The sequence below is a fragment of the Prunus mume genome, linkage group LG8 (assembly GCF_029339155.1).
Source record: "Prunus mume cultivar Tortuosa linkage group LG8, ASM2933915v1, whole genome shotgun sequence".
NCBI classification, from domain to species: domain Eukaryota; kingdom Viridiplantae; phylum Streptophyta; class Magnoliopsida; order Rosales; family Rosaceae; genus Prunus; species Prunus mume.
This window is the reverse complement of record NC_142705.1, coordinates 1,543,317-1,569,900: the sequence shown is the minus strand read 5'-3', so window position 1 is coordinate 1,569,900 and position 26,584 is coordinate 1,543,317. Positions and strand designations below refer to the sequence as shown.

Sequence of the window (26,584 nt, the reverse complement as noted above, 5' to 3'; positions counted from 1 at the left end):
CGAAACCAAACAGAGCCCCTCTAAAAGCATACCAAATTATCAATGAAAAAAATAAAAAAACTAAGTGAGCAAATTAAAACATATTAAATTTATAGAAAGCTTTGGGATGGGAACTATGACAAAAATCCCTTCGTTTTATTTACAGCAATAAAAGAAACTGGCGCATCATCTATATATCGTACAAATCGCCTACTCAAAATCTGCATTATTGAAACTCTCCTATACGTACCTGGTCCAATACGAACAATAAAAGGCGCCTCTCGGAGGACAAAATCAGCCTTGCATTGCAGCATCATATTCTGTCACTTCATCACAACTCTATACCTACATCCGAGACTCTAGCTAATTTACATTCTAATCCCAATATCGATCAAAATCTATGCCCTCTTGGCAATGCAAGTGGGAAAATGAGAAAAGGAAAAAGAAACTATTTCTGCTCAATCTAATGCTCATATTATAATTTTTGTCTGAGATGAGGTGCGCGGCAGATTAGAAACTGGATCATTATGTATTGCCACTCTTGATTGGATTACGCGACAATCGTTCAGACTCCTTTGAAGCACCCATCTTGGGCTTCTCGCTTTCTGCTGCTTTCTTCTTTTCAATCTCACTCTGCTTGCAGTTTTCATCATGGGCTTTGATGAACATTCTAACAAAGTTCAGCAAAGTTGAGACAACTGCAGCAGTACATTGAAATGGTTAAAAAGGTAGCACGTGATTACAGTGATTATAGTTTAATGCTGACTACATTCTATTAAGCACACCACCATATACTCATGGTCGATTTTTCAAGAATTGACAAACCACCACATACATGGCCATCAGTGACCCAAGGAAAAAAAGAGAGGATAGCAGTCTTGACTTTTGTCGGCAGAGAAGACAACAGTACTCTTATGTTTAGAAAGTAAAATGGCGCCAATATTTTAATATCACATGATGAAGGAAGATGGTCAGTCTCTTTATAAACGGTCCATATCGTAAACAAGCCCCTAGTGGAATGGAAGGTCTAGAACTCTTGGTGAATACCTTGTTCGAAAGGGCAGCGAGCAGGATCCTCTCCAAAATAAAGAATCAGTGCATCCACATTTCTACCCTGCGACGTTCAGCTCCTAGTCAAGAATACTACATCAAACATTATAAAACCTTGAATCAGTGCTCATCAAGCAAAGACTTACCACAGTAGAATATAGTGAAGCCAAAGTCCTCACTTCCGCTTCAGCAAAACGGAGGAACTCCTTTAGAATCTGAAGGTTATGAGAAAAACTACAAGTCAAAGCCTGAACGTCAAGCATAATATCTGTGACTGTTATTACTGCCACAAAATTACCTTACGGAAATTTTCTGATATAGGACCATCATTTTCTGAGGTGGATAGTTCCTGTACAACTTTCTCTAATCCTTTACTTACAGCTTGCATTTCCTCTGCCAAAAATTTCAATTGTATCTATAACGCATAGAAAAGTCGGTCAATAGATACCCAAAAAAATCCTGAAAATTATGGACCAGACACAAAAAGAATACCTTTGACGCAGGTTCTAAGCTGGCTAGGCCTTTAGAGAAATCTAGAACCTCTGGTAGTTGGTCAATGAGTACCTAGAGGCAAGACCAAACAAACCAGAAAAATGCATATTAAAAAGTAAATTCAAAGAAATACACACAAACAAGATTTTGCATTCCACCGAACTACAACACAGTTGAGAATGTACTTTAACAAACATACAACTGCAGTAGCACTCAGAAAAAAATGTAATGATAAAACCATAATTAAAACACACGGTCTAACAAAGATAGTCCATAAGAATCTACCTTACAAAGATAGTGCATAAGAGTCATCTTGTGGTTCCTTGCGCGAGTCTCAATGAGTTTAAGAAGGCTATCCAACCTAAATCCGATAGCAGAGCCTAAAATATAACATCAACTATTACACTCAGAAGGAATTAAATTAGTAGTACAAATCAGCAGCATAAAAACTGTTGCATGTGTAATTCCGACCGAACCCGTGAAATATGAATGAATATGAGCCTGGATTCAGACAAAGTATTGAAATATGTGCTTGATCTTATGATATTGTATGATGCTAAGATGACAATTCAAATTAATTTCAACCTACCCCGAGCTGTCCCCTGGTTCAGAGCATTTCCTAGTGAAAGAATTGTCTGCATAATTCTTTTCAATTTGACAGAATTCCTGATCTGATAAAGACCACATGTAGCAAGAAAAATGAGACTTCAATAATCTTTGAATGATTGCCATCAATGGTTGAGGAAAAAGAAGGATGAACTTGCCTCTTCTGAAGCAGAGTTCACAACATTCAAGCTATTTCTAAGGTCAGAGACCTACATGGCAGTTATGTACCATCGTTAAGTCTTAATATAAAACCCAAACAATATACTATTAAGATGATAAAAATGTTAGTTTACCTGAGAAGAGAATTGTATTTTGAATGAAAAAACTCTGAGCTTTGATTCTACTCGAGGTACTTTCATTAACTCTAAGAGGAACTGCCATCAACATTTAAAAATCAGTAAAGGAGTCCACGTGTATTAATGCATAAAAAGTACACCAGATAATAACTCGATCATCAATTTGATGATGACTCTAAATGTGTTTACAATTCTAAGAACCCCATATCCACCATCAACTACTTCTAAGAAAACAGACAACAAATTAAACCTCAGAATAACCCATGAACATGATATGTAATGTTGTATATTAAGTAGTGTTTGGATGATTATTCATCCTGTTTACGAAGCCATGATTAGCTAGCATAATGCAACAGTGATATCCTGCAAACCTGTTCACATTTTCCTAACTTCTCCTTTTCTCCAGTATAGCCCTGAAAACATAATTATAGATTACAACCTTGAAATGAATTAGCAAACCTTTTATCTTGAGTAACAGTTTTGATGTACCTTAAGCAGTTCCATCTCCTCTTTTGTTGGACAGAACTTTATGAGGTTCTCAACCTGGTCAGCATCCAATGCTGTATCTTCCAGGGCAAGCACTGATTTCTGTCAATGTTACAGAAGAAGGCATATTGACAAGGATAACCAATAATCTGATGAAAGAATCCACTACTGTGTGATGCTTCTAAGACCATACAACTCAGATAGAAAAATATTGCTTTAATGCTGAAAGAAGGTTGCTTAGAATTTCAGCACTGTCTGTGAATTAGACACCACTGCTTAGTGATAAGAGGTGATACATGCTACAGTAGTTGGCAATGGCACCTCAATCATCACTAGTAGAGAACTGAAGAGTTGAATGCAACCATTCTGGCAGCAAATGGGGAGAAGTTTACTAAAGTTGGAAAAGACAAATATAACAATACACACCATAAAATGCCTCTGTACGGAATAAGATGTTTTATGTTGCAACTTAAACGGAATAAAGTTCAAGTACCAACTAATGTGAAAAATATAGCTACATAATGACACCACAATAAAGGAGTGGAATAAAATAAAAATATTTATAAGAAAAAAACCATAGCGGTTCTTAAGACTGCCATCATTTAAAGCCATTACCCATGCCTTTGTTGGCGATCATTCAACTACTTCAAATATTTGGTCAGATATCGTGCCCATAATGAATTTACAATTCAGTAGTTAGAGTCTTTTTCGGTTTTTAAATTTCACGATGCACACACACTGTGTATGTTCATGTGTTTTGGACAGTATTGATTACATCAAGCATCCATGGATTTGAGTTCTATAGAGGTTGAAAATTAGCCCGGAGTAAATCTTAACTACAAATTATTTGTGTACAAATTTGTAAAGTACGATCAAGCTTACCATTAACTCATTCAATGGAACCTTCACCTTTGAAAGCATGATTTCACAGTTATATGCACGTCTGTGGTCAATCTGCATTAAACAAATAAAAATCTAGATATAGATACGATTTTCATGATAATATAGCGAACCAGGCTGAGATGCAAGCCTGAAAACAAAACACATATAGCTCATTCATGACATGACCCGCTATGAAGTATAAGGATGAACACAAACCACGTCAATAACAAAAATCCATATAGGCAACACGTTCTTCATCAACTGAAGGTTGAAAGAAATTTACCAGTTGAACTTTATCAGATTTAGGGGCAACTGAACCCTGTGTAGTTGATTTCCTGCCATGATCTGAAGTTGGAACTGCCGCTGAGAAAAGATTCTCAAGCTCTGATATGTCAATCTCTGGAGCTCTGTCTCAATAAAATAAATAAGAATGTCAGACGCTGCAAGATTTTCATGTCATAAGTCTTCTCTTATAGCAAGTTAGTCCATACTTGGAGGCTTCTCCAGATTTTTGTGCCTCAGCCCATAAGCTTCCCTGAACTGCTCTTGATAGTTTCAACCAGTGCAATGGCTTCAGTTTCTTTGCATTATTATTTTTTGAACTTATGGTACGTGATAGACGTCCTTTCGCATTACCCGGGGAAATAATTGGTGGCGGTGGGGGATTCCCTGTCTTCGAGCCTCCTTTACCAAAAGGAGGTGGAGCAGGGGGGGCAGAAGGAACTGATGCAATGGCAGCAGTAGGTGGTGGTGGCGGCACTGGAGATGAATTTGTAGTGCCTCCAGCTTGCCCTGAGTGAGTAGGAGGAGGAGGATGTGGAGGTGGAGGAGGTCCAGAACCATCAGCAAGGTTCTCTTTCAAAGGCAGCGTTGGAAGAGGTGGTGGAGGAGTTGGAGGAGGCCGAGCTGACGTAGTAATTTGAGAATGTGGAGGAGCGGATGGTGGATCAGGTAAAACACTGCCAGAAATGGTACCTGAGATTGGCATCCCATGGGCACCTGGATGACTAGTAATAGATGGATGGGTTCCATCCTGTGTATAGGTTTCAGAGTCTTTGGGAAGTGATGAGTCCTCAGGTTTTGAAACTGATGGCGGCACTTGCTGTGGGGGAGGAGAAGAAAGAGTTTTTATAGTAGAAGTAGCCATGGAAGGTCTCAGTGGAGGAGGTGATGAAGGTGTTGGTGCTGTAATTGAGACACTATTGACTTCTGCAGATACGGGTACACGTGAAACACTCAAGGTTGCATCTGGGACAGCAGGATATGCAGTGACTGAAAGGGAGACTTCCTGTCTCCCAGAAAAGTCATGATCATTTAACAGAGGTTTTATGCCACTAGCTTGGCAGGTGTTTTGATATTTTGGGGTGGGCTCAGGTAAATCTTTCCTGGAATTAGAGGAAACGGGGGTTGATTGAGAAGGTTGGGGCATCTTCTGGCACACCGAATCACGTTGATTGGGTGACTCTAGTGCAGTATGAATGTCTTCAGGTTTACCATCCTGTTTACTCACAGCAGTATCTGGAGACTGCATATGTGAGGCCACATGGCTAAATATCTCCTGAACTTGAGTGAATGCTTCCATTGGGGTTGACTGAGAGGGTCGGGGCATCTGCTGGCATACTGAATCACATTTGTTGGGTGGCTGAAGTGCGGTATGAATGTCTTGAGGTTTAGCTTCCTGTTTACTCGCAGTGGTACTTGGAGACTGCGCAGGTGAGGCCACATGGTTAAAGATCTCTTGAACTTGAGCGAATGCTCCCATTGGGGTTGACTGAGAAGGTTGGGGTATATGCTGGGATACTGAATCACATTGACTGGGTAGCTGAATTGCAGTATGAATGTCTTGGGGTTTGGCTTCCTGTTTACTCACAGTGGTATCTTGAGATTGCAAAGGTGAGGCCACTGGATGCACCTCAGCCAAGGAGAGAAGGGTCTTAGAATTATTTTCTAGATTTAACTGTTTCTTTTTCTTTTGGATATTTCTTGGACTTGATTCCTGCAAGGAAGTGTCATTTCAGTACTTTGGGAAGAATCATTGTCCAACTTTTCATGGGCGATGTTTGATGCACCCATTTGTTGTAGCGCATTTAGTGTGGCATCGACCTTGGGATCTAACCAATCCACATAGTTAAAGATCTCCTGTACTTGAGCAAACGCTTCCATTGGAAGGCCCTCTTTATCCTCAAAGCATGAAATACCACCCAGAATAATGGATGCAGTCTTGGCAGCATCCATCTCTGAAAAAAGGATCTTAAACCATACGGTAGCCAAACAATTTGTCAGGAAAAAAACAACAAAAGAATCAAAGGCAATCAGAAGAAGCAGAGACACACCTCTACTCTGAAGTTCTTTGGAAATTGTTCCTTAGCATCCCACAACATGTCAATTTCATCACGGTTGAGCATCAAAATATTAGACCTAATAAAAGCTGTATTAAACATGATGCGGAACATCATCTCTTCACGTTCCGTGTCATCATGTAAGCTAATGCACTCTACCACAACATCACCTTGAATATGGCAATTAATGTCCATTTTAACCAGTTCACATTCTGCCTGCATTGGTTTTGAACATTTAAGGATTAGACCACATCTTAGTTGCATTATATATGAAATATAATTGGGAAAAAACATATCAGGAAAGTGAAGTTCCGCACAGATCAAAGCTAAGAAGATAAGACTTGAAGTTTTTGCTTCTCAAACTCAATACCGATCAAAGCTCCATGAAACCAATCCTGGTCCGTCACCCAACTTGCACAACAAATACCTCTTTGATCTAATCTTGTGAGTTAATTACATCAAATTAAGTTTTAGTTGACCAATATTAGACCTATTAGGATCCCAGTCAAGATCAAGACAAGTTAAAACTTAAACATTATCCACTAATTGTTAAATCTCCAAAAAAAAGTACGTCAGGAAGCCAAATGTAACCAATGTCATAGTTTGGATAGTACAAAAGTTTGCTTCAGGAAGAACTGGTGGCTTTTTTATTTTATAGTTTTTTTTTTTTTTTTTTGGTCTTATGAGTGAACAGTAGGTGGTCGTTGGATTAATGGTTCCATTGGCCTAGGGCTGCAAACCAGACAGGTAAGACATCTCCTAGTTGAAATACAATTCGGCATCAGTTCAGATAAGTAGGCAATATAAGGCTCTAAGCCTTGCCCCTTCAATGCAAGGTATCTTCCCTCAAAATCAGCACAGGTTTGACCTAAGTCAGATCCCAAATTACACCATTTCAAAACAATTGAGAACAAACATGTTAAAGCTAGGTAAGTCATCTCAAGGTAGACATTTTCACATTAATGAAAAGCAAAGTATGGACAAGACAAATGAACCTCATCACATTTGACTGATTATAAGGGAATGATGAACCTAATCACATATGAACGTATAGTCAACATCCATTTAGGTCAGCAACCATTTAAATGAGTATATGATTATGTCTCAGGAAATAAAGAGAGATAACATCACCTGCTTGTAAGCCCGGATGGTATGGCTTCTTTTTGGAGTTGAGTATAAGACTCTGGGAGTTCGATCAGTAACAACAAAAGGGTCCTGTCCATAAATGCGAAATAGAGGACAGCAACCACCCTCCCCATCAAAATTAGGAATAAATCTAAAGATGACGCAGTCCAAGGTAAGCGCTCGATCCAGAGGAGGCCATTCCAAGGCTACATTCCTCCTCGAAACGTATTGTAGATACCTCAGTTGAGAAGGGATTGGATTTAGCGGGGATAAAAAATGCAAAAGCTCATGGGGAGCCTGCCTATAAACCATGTCCAACGTCCTCTGCTCTCCACTATACTGTTTCCGGTAAATCAAGAGCGCAGCTAGCATGAAAGCTAAAACAGGCCAACCTCCACGTTCACAGTGCATCAACAGCACATTATGCTGCCCAAGTGCTAGCCAACTTTCACTTGATCTAAGAAAGTGATGGATCAACTCAAGTGTGAGCACCGGACAACCTTCAAAGTGTCGTGGGTAATCCATTATCGTCATATCGTACTCAGACAAGATGCTGGCCATCTGGCTTTGTGCCACTCCATCATGAAAATTGAACACCAAGAATGAAGCATCAGGTAGGTGATCTTGGAGTTGACCAACTATCCCACCTATGTAAACTTTATAGTTTTCTTCCTTCCAAGCATCGGTAGTGAAGCAGCAATCAAAAACTATATGTAGACAAAGAAACAGCCGCTTACGGTCAGGTCATACTACATGCCTAGGCCATAACCCCTTCACATAAGATGGCATCATCACTGTGAGAGTCTTATGCAATTAGCAAGTGTTAAAGCAATCTGAACACACCCATCTACATTCAAGACTGTTCCTTAATCATCCGTCTTTCATCAAATGCAATACAGTACATGTATTTCAAAAGTTTTATAGACGAGCTGCTGCTGCTGCTGCTTCTTTTTTATTATTTTATTTTTGTTGAGTAGACATAAAAATACGCAAGTGTTCATTATTTAAATTAACAGAAAACATTGCTTAATTGACTGTAAAAATAGTTAAATTCGGATTGGTACCATTCAATTAAGCACACAATGTAGCCACTGCCAAACTGGACTATATATATTATATATCATGATTCATGCGTGTGTGTAAATGTTCGACAGCCATCACAGAAGAAAGAAGAAAAAAGAAATATCGAATTCGAAACGCACCGTAAACTCGCTCAGAGATCTCGAAAAGCCCATCAGGCGGCTTCCGATAGAACAATTTGCGCAGCAACGCCATCTCTGCTGTCCAATTATTCCCAAACTCTCCCTCCCATCAAAATCAAAATCACCCTGCCTACAACACAATTGCCGATCAATCACGTATATATTTGCATATATATGTATACACATATGCATATATAAAAATGTAATGTTTTAAAGTCGAAATGAGGAATTTGGTAGAGGAAAAGGAATTTGGTACAGTATTTAGTTGGCTTCTGAGAAAAAGAATTTCGGATTTTTTTGCTGTTTTGGCTGGGTTAGAATTTCTGTCTGTGGATTACATTGTCGACGAAGAAGACAACGACGAAGAGTGTGATAGATAATTTGGTTTGTTACACTTTTTTTTGGGGGGTTCTGTTTGGTACCATTTTCCTCTGCAGCTGTGGGATTTCACCAACCGACTTGGCACTGACATCTCCAGATGACGTGGACATCATCACTGCTCGACGTGTATGTCATATTATCCATCGACGTGGCTCCTTCTGTTTTCCCTTCCCTTATTTTTGTCTTTTTTTGACATTTTATACAATAATTTTTGTGTTGACAAAAATTACTAAAGATGGGCCTCTAAGTAGGGAGCTGAGCCCTAGCCCAAGGCATGTGGACTGGACAAATCAGTTTTGTTGCTAGATCCAAGTGATGATCGCAGACTCAATTTGAGATTTGGCCTTAACCTTCTCAATTAGATCCAAAATGACAATCTACTGAATGCTTAGTTGGAGTGATTTCAATAATGTTAAATGAATTACCATAAGAAATATAATGTTAAAGGAATGATTCAATAATTTGAGTTGGTCTTATATGAAAGTGCAGTTGATGTGTTGGGTTTAGGAAATCAATTCCTCATCTCTCTCATGCGCAAGAGAGAACAAAACCCTTAATCAAATTGAAGGGTCTACAAGAATACTATTATATTTAACGCGTATAGCCGCCCGGCTATACTCTTTGAATATATTCGAATATTTTAGCAGTATTCCTGAGCGGCTGTACTCTTAAAATCTTATATTTAAACAGTACAGCCGGACGGCTAGACCCTTTCAATATATTTGAATATTTTAAACATTATAGCCGTGCGGCTGTACTCTTTAAACATATTATCTTTTAATTATTATTTAATATTGAAAAAATAAAAAACACAAAGTCCACAAAATTGTATAGCCAGCGGCTAGACTCTATGAATATATTGGAATATTTTAAACGTATAGCCGTGCGGCTGTACTCTTAAAATCTTATATTTAAACAGTATAGCCGGACGGCTAGACCCTTTTAATATATTTGAATATTTTAAACATTATAGCCGTGCGGCTGTCCTCTTTAAACATATTATCTTTTAATTATTATTTAATATTGAAAAAAGAAAAAACGCAAAATCCACAAAATTGTATGGCCGGCGGCTAGACTCTATGAATATATTGGAATATTTTAAGAGTATAGCCTTGCGGCGGTACGCTTAAAATCTTATATTTAAACAGTATAGCCGAACGGCTAGACCCTTTCAATATATTTGAGCCGCGCGGCTGTACTCTTTAAATATATTATCTTTTAATTATTATTTAATATTGAAAAATGAAAAAACACAAAGTCCACAAAATTGTATAGCCGGCGGCTAGACTCTATGAATATATTGGAATATTTTAAACGTATAGCCGTACGGCTATAAACTTTGCATATATTTGAATATTTAAAATGTATAGCCGAGCGGCTATACTCTATGAATATATTCGAATATTTTAAAGGTATAGCCGCGCGCGATACTCGTTGAATATATTTGAATATTTCAAGAGTATAGCCGGCCGGCTATATGCTAGGAATATGTTAGAATATTTTAAATGTATAGCCGTGCGGCTGTAATATTATATTTAAATAGTATAGCCGTTCGGCTATACATTCAAATAATTAAAAAGTATAGCCGCTCGGCTAGACCCTTTAAATAAGGACGATTTTAAAGTGCAGCCAGCTTTTCTTCTGTTTCAATTGGAATTGAGAGTTTCTGAGGAAATTCAAAGTCTTTGGGAACTGGTTTTCGTGATTTTGATGTTAATCGAAAACCCATTGATGGGATTTTGAATTTGAAGTGATTGGATTGGTGCTAAGGGCCTCTCACGGGGAGGGTTTCATTTTATTTCGCATGAGGCAGAAAATTATTTCTCATGCATGGATGAACCAAACGCAGCCTAAGTGGTTAAGCATAGTTACCACTGCATCTGAGTTTGTGTGTTCAAAACCCCTTCCTCCAATATCGCCGCCTAAGATTTAAACACCCTAATATCACCGCCTAAGATTTCCTAATTGTTAATGGAATCAAGTTATGTTTCCTAAGGAAGTGGAAGAATTACTTGGTGATTCTTTCACCCGGTTCGCCGCCTAAGATCTAAGCCCAAAACCTCCTTGATAAATAAATAAGAAGTTCCATGTCAACATTTTGAATACATAACAAGAAAAATGCAATTCCACTTATGCACAATTTTCTAGTGGTTACAACAATTTATTTATTTTTGTCTCATACTAAACTTTGTGTTTCTTCAAGTTTTCGTACAATTTCTTCCATGTATGGCCTTTCCCGTTCACTTGGAGCTGTACATCTAACAGCTATGGACAATACATTTCGAAATTCAGAGGAAACATAAGCCCCATTTAAACGTGGATCCGCCATGCCACTTATACTTGCTCCTTTTAGTATTGCATCCCTTGCCTGTACGAATTGCAACACACCAATTAGGCTAGCTACATAATTTCATCACTGATAGACTATATTTGGGATTTAGAGCAAACCTCCTCAACCACAGATTTTGATTTCTTTCCTGTCAAAACTTGAAGCAGAACAACCCCGAAATCGAAGACGTCGTTTTTTATGGTTTGTAGCCCTTTTGTTTCATTAGGCTTGCAGTTTGATAAGTTGGAGTCTAATATCTTGGCTTCAAGTTTCTCATTCAGAAATATGTTTGATAACTGAGCCATCAGCCAAGCAATGCAAGTGCATGGTCATTGGTTAGTGATAACCTCTCAAACTCAAAAGACTAGAGACCATATCATTTGAATATTAAATACTAAATCAAATTAAATTACCTTTAAATCTCCATGAACCATTTTAGCCAAGGCATTGGCATGAAGAAAACATAAACCCCGAGCAATGCCGATCGATATCTGCATTCGATGTTCCCATGTCAAGATTAGTGTCCTCCCATTACCTGCTAGATAATGTGACTGCATAAATGCACATAAATGGCACAAGAGTAGAATCATCAAATTATCAAGACAAGAGGCAATCATTTGATTGTAGGTTAAACTTTACCAAGAAGCCAGCCTGCTAGGTTACCGTTTACGCAATACTCATAAACAAGACAGTGCTCTCCTGTATCACAATATCCCAAAGTGGTCACCACGTTAGGATGCCTTATCTTGGCTTTCCTTATTACCTCTTCCCCGAAATTTTGAACTTTAATGATCCCCTGATTAAGTCTCTTAATTGTTGTTGGCATTCCACTAGGCATTATCCCAACATAGAATATTCCTGAAAGAATCTGTGAGTTTCAGCTGTAACCAATTTTGAGTGTTTTGAATTAAATCATATATATTGATCAGTCAGCATCATATGGTTCACAATTCATACCAAGTGTTGCCTCTCCAATCAAGTTTGAATCATCAAAATGGTTGGTAGCTTTCAACACTTCATCTTGTGAGAATAGGTAAAGACCAGAGCAGTTAAAGAAACTCCTGGATTCTTCCTCTACTGTCTTCTTGGAGACTAAAACCGCAACAACAAATATATATGAGTCTTTCTTCTTAATTTTCGATCTTTGGAAGAGGCTAATTAAAAGAATGCTCACCGGATAGGATTTCGATATCTTTTTTGCTTGCATATTGCAGTTGCTTCCTGGTTATCTTATAAAGAATCGGAGTTATAATCACCAGTGCTGCTGCCAGGATTACTATGGCAAGAAGCTTCTTGGAACCCAAGATATGAGCTTTTATACATTTGTTATTTGTTGTGTTAGAACTAAATGGGATGACATGCAACTATAGAAACAAAAAGAACAACATTGAAGGTAACCTCTTTTATGCTACCTTTGTTTTGATTCTGTGTAGGGCCTATAGGCCATGGAGACTCTGCAGAAACACAGGAATAAAATGAACAATCTGTGAAACAACATAATTAATGCTTCACATACCAGGATATGGATCATATCTTACTTATTTCATTCCACAAACAAGAAAAAGTTCCGCGAACCAAGTTTGGGGATTGAGCATCTGAGCTAGCAAGACTAACAAGTAGAGCTTCAGCGCACCTGTTACCTGATCTATTTCTTTCTTTTAGAGCTTGCAATGATTGCCTATAAGAAACAACACAATCGAAACACGCTTTACTATGATTACTGCTGGATAAGCCTTTACAATTGGACCGTAAAGCATTGTACATGTCAACCCCCAGAAGACCAATGACTGAATCAACATTGTTTGAGCACAGGTTTGGTGTTGAAGAAGAGATAAAATCTTGGAGATCACAGTTGTTAAGATGGGCTCTATGGTGAAGGTTTCGGAATATGTTGGTGCAATTCTGAGCTTCAGCAAACTCAAGGAATATGGATCTAGATTGACTAGCTTTTATAGTCATTGCTTGGTATAGAGATTGAAGGGCAGAGCTGCAACATGACTGCATTACTAAAGGTGTGAAAGAACCTTCTGCTAGGTCAAAGCACTGGCTTTGGGCTTCATAAGGGAATCTGGTAAAATCCAATGTGCAAGTACCTGGTGGAAAATGAGAAAAAAGGAAAGAAAAAAACAAAGTGATGTTAAGAAATTGTATATATCCCATGTATCTATGTTGTTATTGGTATTGGTTTTGCATATGCTTACTTGAACTAATCATGTGGGGCTTGCAAAAAGTGTGAATAAGAACAGGAAAATAAAGGGAGTGGCCATTGTGCTTGTGATGTGAGCACTGCTTTGAGGTTTCTGGGCTGAACTTTTTTTGTACCACAAAAACTTGAGGGAAAATGATATTTAGAATCCTCTAGGAATTAATGTGATAAATATGACCCCTTGAATTGATATTTGAAGTATATTGATTATATATCAGCAGAGCATCTCAATGTCATGGCCTAAAAGATGGATAATCCTTTGAGGTGTAGACAAGTACTTTGACTCAGTCTGAGAATAAGAACCTTTGAGACTATCATTTTGTTTCTTGGAAGATGGTGTCCTCAGCCGGCTGGATGGGATTAAGTTTGTGAGTGTGGCCGTGTGTGAGCTCATAAATTCTTCTTTGAAAGGGTTGAAAGGCTTCAGTCCAAACAAAAAGAATTGAAAAGAGAATTGAAAATTTTAAAAGGTTTCTTGACCATTGATCAATCATGCAAAGAGAAAGATATAATCGATTTGTTACTTTCTTGGCAATATGTAATATGTATCTGATTTTGTTGTTTGTTCTTGTATTAATTTGAAAGAGTCAAATAAATATGGGAAATTTTCATGTATGCTCAATTATTTTTATTTTTATTTTCTAATGTGAAGGTATTCATAAGGAAGTACAACTCTAAATAAAATATGAAATAAATCTAAATTATAATAGAAAATAAATTTCAATTACAATATGACTAAATAAACTAATAAGAAACCAAAATCTTAACTAAGTAAAAACTCGCTAACAAAAACATCATAACTCGTTTGGGACTGATACTCTATGAAGTACTTTTGCTTATAAGGCTTCTAACAAAAGCGCTTTTATTATAAAAATCTTGAATTTTCTTAAAAATTAAAGTGCTTAGAAAAGCACTTAGAGTGCTTCTAGAGTGCCTGAAGAAGCACATAAGCTTCTCAGTTTCAACTTTTCAAGTATAAGACTCTCAAACAGACCATATGGGTAGAAGTTTGGGCTTTTGAATCCGTTAAAGGCTTCCTTTCATGACATACATTGTCAACTAAGCCCAAGGTCTGATGTACATAAATAAGAAGGCCCAACAGGTAAGTCCATTATCAACAAGTCCAAGAATGATTATTCTGAAATCGTATCATTACAAGGAAAAGGTAATTAATATCCTCGCAAAGGCAATGCTCCTAGTTCTAGGACATATGAAAGTCGTTTACCATGTTTTCTCCTAGGCCCTAGGGACCTATAGAAGTAAGTTGGATTCGTGCAAAGTGTGGATGGATCCAATCAAATGATGAAAGTGGTTTGGTCTCACCATAACAACAGTTATTCATTCATATCCACAAAATTGTGTGTAGGGTTTGACAAATTTTATGGCCAATTCATGCATTCAACTCAACATTAGTCTGAGGTTACTCCGCTTTCTGTATAGACTCTGGCCTCGTTCGGATTGAAATATTGAATTGGGCTGGCTGAATTGGAGTCCAATCCTATTCATTTATGCACCAAACAATAGACTAAAATTAACATTGTTTTAAGAAATCAATATTTTATTTTATTTTATTTTCTAACAATAATCATATGCAAAATACCAACTTTTTGCCTCAGTGCCTTATTTTTTTCTTCAATATATTTCTTCCTCTTTTTTCGTTATATATTTTTTTTCTAATCAAAATTTCTCTTTATCATGTCAAATTCTTTTTTTTTTTTTTGGCGAGAAAAAGGGGGTAAACCCCAACAACCCACAAGACGAGCTCTACTAATACCAAGCAGATCATCCAGCGTATGCTGGATTTATATCATAAACAGAAATTTAAGACCTAGTTAGTGTGTGATACAATTAAGTCCACTAAACAATAGACCGGATCCATATCCATTTTAATAGAAAAAGTCTCATCCAATCTAGCCCACCAAATAGAGCCTCTACGTTTTCACTTAAATTATCATTATTCCTAAGAAAACTCAACTCCAAAATGTAATTTAAAATAATTTTGTTTTGAAGTGTTAGGGTAAACTCGTATCTCGTCCCAAAAAAAACTCATATCAATGGATTTAAATATCTCTGTTTCTGTATAGGAAAATAGACCTCACATTTATTTATGTGAACTTTTTTCTTCATAGTTTTGTTTTGTGCTTACAACTTGACGAGAAGACGAGTGAAAACAACAAGCGGCTATGGTGAGTTGAGACTCTATCCACACGAGTGAGGCGGTCGGTGACAAAGTCAAAAAAATTCCAACACAGAAATAGAAATACAACACAAGGCAAGCGAGCGGCACGAGTAGTTGGCACTGCCTTTTTAAGACTCTCCACCCAAAAAAGCCTATCTTTTTGACAATTCATTCAACAATCTCAAAGTTCAAAGCTTTAAGAGGTTCTGAAGTGGGGGTCCCTGCGAACTGGGATTTCTGCAATTTCTGCTCAAAATGGCTTGCAGACTTGCAGATTCTATGTTCCTCTCCATGGTAAGCTATGCCATTTGCTCTTCTATATTGTACCCAATTGCTTATTTTTTCTCATTTTGCTCTTCCTTTTTAGATTTGAATGGTGAGTTGTGTTCTTAAATTCTTACTCTCTCTTCTTGGTCTGAGTTGCAGGCCCCCCATCAAAATCCAATTCGAACCCAAAGAATTGGAACCCATTATTCTTCAGGTGTATTTTATAGACTGTCATCATTATTTGTGACATATTAATATTATCAATGTGAATGGCAACTTACAATGCTTATTGTGAGGTTCAGGAATCTGCTATTTGAAATGGGACAGCCTTCCCCAAAAGGGCATCAAACGTCAACGGTTTTTAACTCGTAGAAATTGGACGACGGTTGCAAAAGCGGTTGCCATTCCAGTTGCACCATCTTCACCAGACAATGCTGAGTATAGAAAACAATTATCTGAAAGTTATGGTTTCAAACAAATTGGAGAACCACTCCCAGATAATGTTACGCTGAAGCATGTCATTGATACCCTTCCGAAAAAGGTATTGTTTTTCATTGTCAGAGCCATACCGTCAATGCTACTTATTCTTATTGTTTGAATTCGTATCTGATGCATCTGTTTTTTTATTGTTGACAATTCAGCTGGGCATCTGAGTTTGAGTTAATAGTCTGTTCAATTGAGTAAATTTATAGAATTTCATCTGAGAAGCTTCATATTGCGTTGTTGCAAATCTTTCTATTTTTCCTGGCTGGTATCATTGGAAGCTTCATTCTTCTACCTCTCCTAAACATAGAAATAAAAATTCCTTTTTGAATAGTACCTGGGGAGATAAAATATAAGCGCAAAGTAACTAATAATTCTGGCTTACAATACAGTTGAGAAATGTAAACAATCTCAAATGTAACTACTTTCTTTTTGTTTTTCTATTATAAGGTTTTTGAGATTGATGATGTGAAAGCATGGAAGTCAGTTCTAATATCTGCCACTTCCTATGCATTCGGGCTCTATATGATTTCAAAAGCCCCATGGTATCTACTTCCTCTGGCTTGGGCATGGACAGGGACTGCAGTTACTGGGGTTTGTTCAAAACCCATCTCTTCATCTTATATTGGTTCTAGTAACTTACTTCGCTCTCCTTTTTTCATTTATTGTGGTAAATATAAGCCAACTCATTCCTTTTTTTTCCTTCCCAATTGTGAAGTTTTTTGTTATAGGTCATGATTGTGCGCACAAATCATTCTCAAGAAACAAATTAGTAGAAGACATTGTTGGAACACTGGCCTTTTTGCCGTTAATATACCCATACGAACCATGGCGGTTTAAGCATGATCGACATCATGCAAAAACAAACATGTCTGTATGGTTTCCCCGAAGCATATATTTATTTATTTTATGTTAATTAATTTATGTGTTTATTAACGGCTTCATTTTAGCACATCACATGTCTTGAAAAATAGTATATTCTATATTCAATTCATACTCTTCCCAATGGTGCAGCGTGATAACAAGGGCTGGAAAAAATACAGAAACAATCATTCTAAAATTAAAGAGCATTAGAATGAACGATCATGTTAGACTTTTTAGTGAAAATAATGTTTGGCTTGTGAATGAAAGCCACTAATATTACTGAATGTAGTCTTAGAAATTTTTTTTGTTGATTTTTGAATTATAGGCATACTACCTCCTTGGTTTAAGTATATTTCTAACTCATAACTTCTTGGCTTTTCCTTTTTACCTCATCATCCATATAGGTTGATTGAGGATACAGCTTGGCAGCCTATTGCTAAAGAAGAGTTTGATTCATCTCCTCTTTTTCGCCGGGCAATCATGTATGGATATGGCCCATTTCGGCCCTGGATGTCAATAGCTCATTGGTAGGTAACTATAAAAGAAGAATCATTCTCTCTGTTTTGTTTTGTGGCCGTTATATCAACAATGGTGATTTTTAGTCATGATTCTTAATGTGTGAATATCCAATAGACATAAATAAGTATTACTTGGTATCCAAATAGGTTGCTAGTCCACTTCGATTTGAAGACGTTCAGACCAAGTGAAGTGAAAAGGGTGAAGATAAGTTTGGCTTGTGTTTTTGCGTTTATGGGGATTGGATGGCCATTGATTGTGTTCAAGACAGGGATCTTGGGATGGGTAAAGTTTTGGTTGATGCCATTTTTGGGCTATCACTTTTGGGTAATACTACTCCCTGGTCTCCTATGCTTTATTTTGACCGCAGTACTTAACATGTATTGGTGAACATAGCCGACTTGCCTTTGGGAATTCTATAGTTGTAGAGCTTACTGTCAATTCTGTTTTTCAATTTTACATGAATCTGTAGATGAGTACATTCACGATGGTACACCATACGGCACCTCATATACCATTCAAATCTGCGGATGAGTGGAATGCTGCTCAGGCTCAACTAAATGGAACAGTTCATTGTGATTACCCTCAATGGTACTGTATCTTTGTGCTTTAGCTATCTTCTATATTTTTTTTCTGATGAATGCAGTTATTGAAATCTGACCACTGTGCTGCTATTAAATTCACATAGATGTAATATTTTAATGTTATTGACAAGTAATGATTAAGAATTGTTACTAGCTTAAAATCATTCATATTGCCATAACTGCTTCACAAGAACCTAGCACTCTTCTTCTTCTTTGGGGTGTGTGTTTTTATACATTGGACACATTATTTTCTCAACAGGATTGAGACCCTCTGCCATGATATCAATGTCCATATACCCCACCATATATCTCCCAGGATTCCAAGTTATAACCTACGAGCAGCTCACAAGTCGCTTCAAGAAAACTGGGGAAAGGTAGATATCTTCTACAATATTGTGATTAGTCTTGAGCTGCAGATGTAAAATCAAAATGTTCAAAAAAGACATAAGAAAGAAAAAGGAGTTTTTTCATTGGGTTTTTTTTTCTATGTCATGAACAGTATCTGAACGAGGCTACATGGAATTGGCGTTTGATGAAGACGATACTGACAGTGTGCCACGTTTACGACAAGGAGCAGAATTACGTTGCCTTTGACCAACTTGCCCCGGGAGAGTCTCATCCAATCAAGTTCCTTAAAAAAGTGATGCCTGATTATGCTTGATCAACTTGTGTGGGGTCACAGCCATTTAGGTCCTTGTCTTTTACACACTTCTTTTTGGGTCAAGATAGGTATGCTATCCCATTTTCTTTTACATGTTGATGTTGTTATTGCTTGTGTTTACACAACCATTTTTCGAAGTTTTTGACTACGAATAGAGGGAATAATTGAGGGAAATTTCCTAGAAGTTCACAGTAAAAGATGGTTGATAATCATGCACTAGTAATCCTCTGGACTTTGAATTGTTCTTGGATGACCGAAACTTCCTTGGTGATGATTCTTCACTCCACTGGAGAAAAACTTATCTATTCCCAACCAATGAAGTTGCACTACACACGTAATAACTTTTCCATATAATTAGTTGTGAATAGCAAAACAATATTATACATGTATACAAGTTCTTTTACTATAACGTGTAGTTGCACTGAAATTGACGAGATGAGTCAGAACCCACTGAACTCATGAATTAAACTAGATGGCGATAAGGGTAATGTTGGTTGGAATTAGTGTTGATCATTGTTAAAAATGGCTGACAATGATTTCTCCTCAGAGGTGAGGTTAAACAATTTGTAAAAATTAAACTTAAACTGATCTGAAACTGAATTGAAGTCGTGTCAGTTACCTTATATGTTAATGAATTTGTTCAAAGACATTAAAATACAGCAACGAGGCACACACAACAAGAAAGTCAAATTGAATTAAGTATTCTATATTCCTACGTAGGGTTCTAGTAAAGTGGGATTTCTTCCTACTTCATGTTCGGGCATTTAGAACCAAACTCCAGAGCTGTTTAATTAGATTAATACTTGAAGATTGAGCAGAAACAGAAGGCGTCGTGTGTGATAAGCATCATAGAAGTATATGAATTGAAAAAACAAAAGCATACGAACTGGTCAAAGGTTCATAAAATGCAAAGGCTAAAAGGCAAGGTGAAGGGGGCCATAGTTGTTTGCTATTGTGGTTGTCACAGATTCAAAGTACTGATCATTTAGAAACGCAAAATGAAAACAAAGGCTGCACCAACCTAACCACTTTGTGCAAGGTTCCGCAATTGATAAATCTTGCAGAGAGTTGGCAGTTGGAACTGCTCACATGCCAAAGAGCATCTCTCTCCAAATCTGGAATCTTTGCCAAGGGTCTTAATATGCATGGAAATTTGTGCAGGAGATCAACTTTGGCAAAGCAGAAAAGATAAAAAAGATGGTCTCTGCGCAAAAGTGAAAATCAAAAGAACCATTCCTTGTTGGCTGTTCAGACATAAAAGATAAACATAATTTGAACCACAGGACCAGTTCCCATGATTAACGGATGTGCAAAGGTACCAATTTCTAGTTATAGCAATCGATTTCATTTATATCTCTCCAGGCTTTATAGTAAGGCAAATCAAACGGTTTCATTCATCTCTGTAGTGAACCAACCCTGTACAGTACACTCTTTAGAACTCTGTCTGAAGTATCTCTAAATTTCCTAAACCTAGATAGTATTGCTGCAACTCCATCTCCTAGGATATAAAAAAGACAGGAAAACCATGTATCATGTATGTCAGAAATGAAAGAAAACACAATCTTAAAAAATAACCCAACCATAATCTGAAGAAGAATCATATAATTGGAGGAGGTGGAGTCTCCCATATATCAAACACATTTTCCTCGCTATGAAGAGCAAAAAGTCGATCCCCACCTATTGAAAAATCGCAGATTGAACCTCCATAACTTCGTCGAAGCCTGGACGTTAAAACCCAATCAGGACCACAGAACACTGAAATGGAATCATTCATGGATGAAAAGAGTTGCCCCTCATGCAATGCCAGTTTGGGGTAGCAAGGCTCATCAGGCATTTTTCCCTTCATCAGCCTGCTCCTTGAGCTCCATCTAACACTTCCACCAGAGCTCCTGAGATCAATAAAACCCAAATCCTCATACTCATTTACCACACAAATGGAGTTACTCTCCTCCATTGCTATTGCATCTCTGACCCTCTTCTCATCCACAGTTATAGGAGCTCCAATATCAGACCAAGACCAGACCATTTTCTTCTCCCTCAAGTCCAACAAACTGATGTAACAGTTGTCTTTCCTAGGGAACAAGGTTGCAACTAACAGACAGTTGCTCCCCTGCAACCATTGCAGCTTGTCAGCATCACCAAGTGACCAACCAGGTGGTTCATAGAAAAAATCAGTCTGCTTTCCTGTTATTTGGTCCCAAACACCAACGCCATACTCATTGCTCCTGCCTTTGCAACTAGAGAATATCTTGTAATCTGACCCAAAACACAAAGCTCCAGCAGTAAAGCTCTTAACTTGATTCTCATGACTAACTTGAAATTTGTACCTGAGCTCCCCATTTGATGAGCTGAACAGCCCCATTCCTCCGTCCCCTCGGCCTAACCGCTCGCAAACGCTGATCACTATGTTCTCCGAATCAACCCAACCAACATCATTGACTCTCTGATAATCAAGATTGATTGGAGGGTGCTCATCTAGCATCCAGTCGTAGACATGGACCATGCAACCATGAGCAACGCAGCAACCACCATCCGGCCCAGCACGAATTGCTGTGCCATCACCCGGAGCTTGGCCTGGTACTGTCCGCGAAAGCCACAACCTGTTGCCATCAAAGGGACCCCATTTGGCTGATCGAACGTGGTCGAGAAGGCCATAATACAAGGCTTCTCTATAAAGAAGCTTTTCAGACATATTGGCTGGGATATGAAGCTCTTGGGTTCTTAGAAGATCAAGGAGGACCGCAAAGCAATCCGGGTTGCGATCAATGAAGTATTCATTGGAATTATCGGATTGTAGATTCCAGTTCTCGTCAAACATCGCTCCAAACATGGAATTACGGCCGGCATTGGCGAGAGTTGTGGCGGTTGTTTCAAAGATTCTGCCTCCAACATTGAACCTCATCCTGTCTTTCTGAATTCCCATGATTGAATTTCAGAATCCCAGATGGGGTTTGGAGCTGGGAGGCCAAGGAAAGATATCAGTTTGTGTCGAAGAAAATTATGGGATTGTTTGGATAATTTGAAATTTTGATAAAATGAACAAAATTAAGGAACAATGATAATGAAGAAACAGAGTTCAGATTTCAGTGTTCAGAGAGAAAGAAAGTAAGCCAAACAATAAATACCCGGTATTTGATCTGAGGGGTTTGAGATATGATGCGTTCGTTGCAGGAGAGGAAACAGAACACCCTGAAAAACAGGGGAGTTTGATCAAGCTGATGGGAAATTTATCAAACTCTGAGAAATGGAGATCTGGGTATTGAAGAACCGAGGTTCAGAGGGTTGGGTTATAGAATTTGTAGAATTAGGTGGAAGAGGAATTGATGAATTGGAGCGGTTGGATTTCAAATATTGACTCTTTTCTTTTCTGGCTCTCTCCTGTCTTTCTTACTTTGCTTTGTCCATGTCTCTCTCTCTCTCTCTCTCTGCCTTTCTTTGGTTTGCCTTTGGTCTGGACACAGTTGAACTTTTCGTCAATTAAATACTCTGTGGTGGGGTCAACTTTGGCTCTGGCCCATCCTTAGATCTCCACCGTTGGATGGTTATTTGAAATCCAATCATCATCAATGTTGGGGACTTTTTTTTTGGGGCAAATGTTGGGGACATTTATGGTGGAAGAAATTTCCTAGCTGAATTAATAGTTTAAGGCTTTCCATGAAGTCAGCTCCAACCCAAAGAAACCGTGTCTTGTGGGCTGTGTTAAATTCCTCGTCCATTCAAAGGAAAATGACACAGAAATAGAGACTTTTATTTGATGAGAGAGTGGCTCCCTTCCTATCCGAGCTCTTCCAATCATGTAATTTATTGGTCCGTTCCCATCATATTTATAAATAAATTAAATTTATTTCCCTTTTCTATTATTTTCTTTGTATGATGAATGATTGGATTTTTAAACCTCCTCTTAAATGGAAGAAATTAAGAGCAATTATCATGCATCTGAAGTCTTGTGTCGAGACTCTCGGCCCTAATTCAACGGTGTTTTATAAGACCAGACATCAACCAAAACTGCAATTAGAGATTGCGGGTCATAGACGGCACATCATTAGACTTCGGTTTGTTTAAACTTTAAAGTAGTTAGATATATTCAACTGGGTAGGTAGCGGTGCGTAATGAGCAGCTTGTGTGTTTCATGTTTGCCATAGCCAACCTGCAAAGGGCAATCCACAGAGGTTTTCACTTTTTTATATTCTTTTGGGTTATATTGGGTAAGGCAGAGGATAAACTCCAAATGGTGGACCATGCAGCTAGCTTCTACTCTACGTCTCCATATTATTACTCATAAACAAATTTGCTATTAATAAATAATTTAGCACCATCTCTCAGGACAAGAAATAAAAAGAATAAACTCGTCAAAAGAGAGTTTGAGTGGATTGTTAATGAGCTTGTGATTTATGATTGATAATCACTGGAGCCATATTGTTTTGGAGGTGACTTGTACGGAAGAAAACAAAAGATCCAACTTTAAGTTGGGTCTTATTATCTTGTCCTGTGAAGTTGTGAGGACGTTATTGGTTTACTTAGACTTAAAGAGACTTCTGATATTATTTGCTTTTCTCGTCTTCTTTTGTATATTCCGCTTCCCGCCGCTTTCATCATCTTACTTTTTACTTTTTAGGTGACACAGGTCATGTCAGTTTTAGACGCTAGCTAGCTTTAGTTCAAATGGTCAGGTCGGGCGAGCGAGTTGCGGGCGGGGAAGCTGTTGGTCAGGTCGGGGGAGAAAAAAACATAGAGAGGGTGGGGATAGGCTTAGGGGTTTTTTTTTGTTTTTTTTTTAATTATTCAACAGAAAATTGGATGGAGTATTGAGATTTTAAACGGCAATTGGGAAATTGGCAAAAAAGATAAGTTCATATTCTTAATTTTCTAAAAGAAAATGTCATTGGATAAATTGATAATTACCTACAGGTTCAAAATGCAAATCAACAGATTACCCAAAATTATTCCATTTAAGGAGACAAACCAAAAAAGTAAAGAAGAATAAGAAGATCTTTTTCTTTGGTTTTGTGGGGTGAGGGTGATTTGATTATTTTAGTACTCTATTTTGTGACTCCAAATGGCGGATTGGCGGATTGGATTGGTAGTGAAGCCCTAAGTTTTGTTATAAAGTTTTAAATAGCATAAATAAATATGGGAGCTGATTTCTCGCTCTCCTTTTCTTTATTTACACTTCTTTTTGCTTTTAAAGTTGTTTTTTGTTTTTTGTTTTTCAAAATTTTCTCATTGAACCCTTACTCTACATTATTGTATTTTTACTTCACTGGGACATTTTGGAAAAACCAAAAGGAGAGAGAAAAAATTTATGGACAAAATGCCCTTTTTTTTATATTTAAGATTTCTCCAACTTGCATGTCTTTGATTTGAAAGTTGAGTGGTTTTTCCTTTAATTTATGTCTAAAACCTAAAAAACCTTAATAAATAATTAACAATGTATATTTGTCTAGGCAAAGTCATATGGTCCGCCTACTGCAAAAACTATGCCCCATGAATAAATCTTGCAACCATAGTTTTTTTTTAGGAAATAAATTTTAATGCAAAAGACAATAAAATACATGGCCACTAATAAACATTAAAATAAAAATAAAAAATAACTAAACTGAACAAAATCCTCATATTCAATACCAAAGCTCAAATTAAAATTACAACTTCAGCAACAGAATATAAAAGAGGATTTAATTTAACCAAACTGTATCATTCCACTTAAACCATCACAACATGAGTTGTCAAAATTGTACGACCTCTAGGGCCATTTCCATGGCTTCCAAGACCCCATGGTGGCTCCATCATTGGCCATACCCAACATAGAAACTGACCCAAACAAAAAAATATAAAACATGATCATGAACTCTTAGGAAATTTCCCATTCATATATGACAACCCAAAGTTCCACTATGCCTGGAAAAATGCCTATTAAGCATAATATCTTAGTAAGAAATTAAACATACCATGCAAAATATATTGAGAATTAAAAGGATTACTAAACTCTGTCATTTCACTCAAATCACAACTGCCCACCACGTCTAAAATCCTATGTTGTTATTTTATGTTAACTTTTCTTAATTTCAATTATCAAACTTTAATGTTGGATAAGGGTAGAATAGGAAAGAGAAAGAACACAAAAAAAAATTTGATTAAAAAATATTATAAACAAAAAGGAGTGTAATAGCATCTCCAGGAGAGTCTCAAAATTTTAGCCAAATTCAAGCTAAAATAGCTAAAAAGCTATTATAGCAAACACTTAAAAGTTGTTTCCTCCACCTATGTTCTCTATTTTGACAAATCTGAAATATTTTATTATTATTTTCTCTTTCTCTTGCAAATCAAATATATTAAAATAAAAAATAAAAAATGTAGAAACCCAACTCCACCAACCTCTCAAATGTCTTTATCTCTCTCTCCCTTTTTCTCTCTCCTTCTAGCCAAATTCTCTCTCCTCCTTGCTAGATGTAGAGAGCCAAAAGTTGGTTCTCCAAAATAGAGAACCAAGTAGGGAGTTTGTTAGATGAGGATTTTCCTTCTTTTTATCCAAAGTATATAGAGATGAGAGGATAGAGAGTATGTTGGAAATGCTCTAAGTGAAGAAAAGGAGAGTAAGAAAATCAACTCCTATAAATATATATGATTATGAGTATCATAAAATAATAGGGGCATATATCCCCATAGCATACGTTTATTATCAAATACATGGTTGCATAATTTAAAGTTATGGGCTTATTATCCTTTCATTTATTCACTTCCTCTATTGTTCTTTACTAGCTCGTACGTGTTAATATGTTTTTATTTTGTTTTAACTCTTGTTTATATAGAATTATGGATTAAATACATTTTTGGTCATTGAGTTCTACACAAAAAATCAATTCAATTACTGAATTTTTTTAAGGGAGTTTCACTAAAACACCAAAAATAGAAGCTGAAATTATAAAAAAATCCAACACCCAAAACACTTTATAAACACACCCAAAACCCATCATTACACACACTCAAAACCCATTTATAAACACACCCAAAAAACATACAATTGTTGAGTTTGAGGTTGATTTTGGGTGTATTTCTATGTTTAAATAGTGTTTTGGTTTTTTTTTTATAAATATATGTCTAGAATTGGGTTTATTTATAAATTTGTATTTTTTTTTATAGCCAAATTGGTAACTGATAAATTTTTGTAGCCAAATTAGTCATTGTGTTTTCCAAAGTTTACAATTTATACACATTTCATTATCTTTCATTAAGTGTAGTTTTTATTTTTAGTTTTTTAGAAGCATGTTCAATCTTGTTCCTCTATTATATTTTGGTGCAATCAAATTTCTATATTTTGGTGCTCTATATTGAAGCATGAATCAATTAAGTGAAAACTGTATTACGATTTCAGTTGATAAGGAGACGTAATCAAGGTAATAAAGCACCAAAATATATTGATAAGTTTTGTTTCATTTTAATTTGGTTTAGTTTTGTATTTTCCTTAGGAAGAAGATTGAAGGTGATTCCTAAAAAAAAAAAATACAAATAAAAACTGCACTTAAAGGAAGATAACATAGTGTCTATATATTGTAAACTTTAGGAAACATAGTGACCAATTTGACTAAATTTTTTTCTCAGTGACTAAATTGACAAACAAAAGTATTTACCCTAAAACTATTGTTGAATTTGGACTTTTATT

At 36.9% G+C, this 26,584-nt stretch overlaps 4 protein-coding genes across 4 annotated transcripts; 1 reads left to right on the top strand and 3 right to left on the bottom strand.

The window, feature by feature from the left end:
• Positions 1-65: 65 nt before the first annotated feature.
• LOC103341258 (formin-like protein 13) lies at positions 66-8,868 on the bottom strand. Its single transcript, XM_008244751.2, is given in 18 exon segments — positions 66-677; positions 1,027-1,093; positions 1,176-1,244; positions 1,328-1,444; positions 1,522-1,593; positions 1,807-1,901; positions 2,111-2,192; positions 2,286-2,336; positions 2,421-2,501; positions 2,795-2,836; positions 2,913-3,011; positions 3,792-3,863; positions 4,075-4,198; positions 4,283-5,804; positions 5,807-6,041; positions 6,125-6,346; positions 7,262-7,962; positions 8,458-8,868. Coding segments are annotated over 18 exon segments (3,897 nt in total). The 5' UTR covers positions 8,531-8,868; the 3' UTR covers positions 66-504.
• Positions 8,869-11,014: 2,146 nt separating this feature from the next.
• Positions 11,015-13,126, bottom strand: LOC103341375 (proline-rich receptor-like protein kinase PERK9). Its single transcript, XM_008244885.2, has 7 exons — positions 12,808-13,126; positions 12,580-12,621; positions 12,125-12,259; positions 11,838-12,025; positions 11,581-11,718; positions 11,287-11,463; positions 11,015-11,206 (listed from the first exon to the last, which is right to left on the bottom strand). The coding sequence occupies exons 1-7, from the start codon at positions 13,124-13,126 to the stop codon at positions 11,015-11,017; spliced, it is 1,191 nt and encodes a 396-aa protein (XP_008243107.2).
• Positions 13,127-15,502: 2,376 nt separating this feature from the next.
• Positions 15,503-19,150, top strand: FAD6 (fatty acid desaturase 6). The gene is made up of 10 exons (XM_008244756.3): positions 15,503-15,846; positions 15,979-16,033; positions 16,122-16,360; positions 16,753-16,896; positions 17,021-17,172; positions 17,571-17,693; positions 17,832-18,009; positions 18,155-18,273; positions 18,526-18,640; positions 18,766-19,150. The coding sequence occupies exons 1-10, from the start codon at positions 15,808-15,810 to the stop codon at positions 18,925-18,927; spliced, it is 1,326 nt and encodes a 441-aa protein (XP_008242978.2). The 5' UTR covers positions 15,503-15,807; the 3' UTR covers positions 18,928-19,150.
• Positions 19,151-20,291: 1,141 nt separating this feature from the next.
• Positions 20,292-22,504, bottom strand: LOC103341260 (BTB/POZ domain-containing protein At2g24240). The gene is made up of 2 exons (XM_008244757.3): positions 22,053-22,504; positions 20,292-21,884 (listed from the first exon to the last, which is right to left on the bottom strand). The coding sequence occupies exon 2, from the start codon at positions 21,848-21,850 to the stop codon at positions 20,525-20,527; it is 1,326 nt and encodes a 441-aa protein (XP_008242979.2). The 5' UTR covers positions 21,851-21,884; positions 22,053-22,504; the 3' UTR covers positions 20,292-20,524.
• Between the last annotated feature and the right edge of the window lie 4,080 nt (positions 22,505-26,584).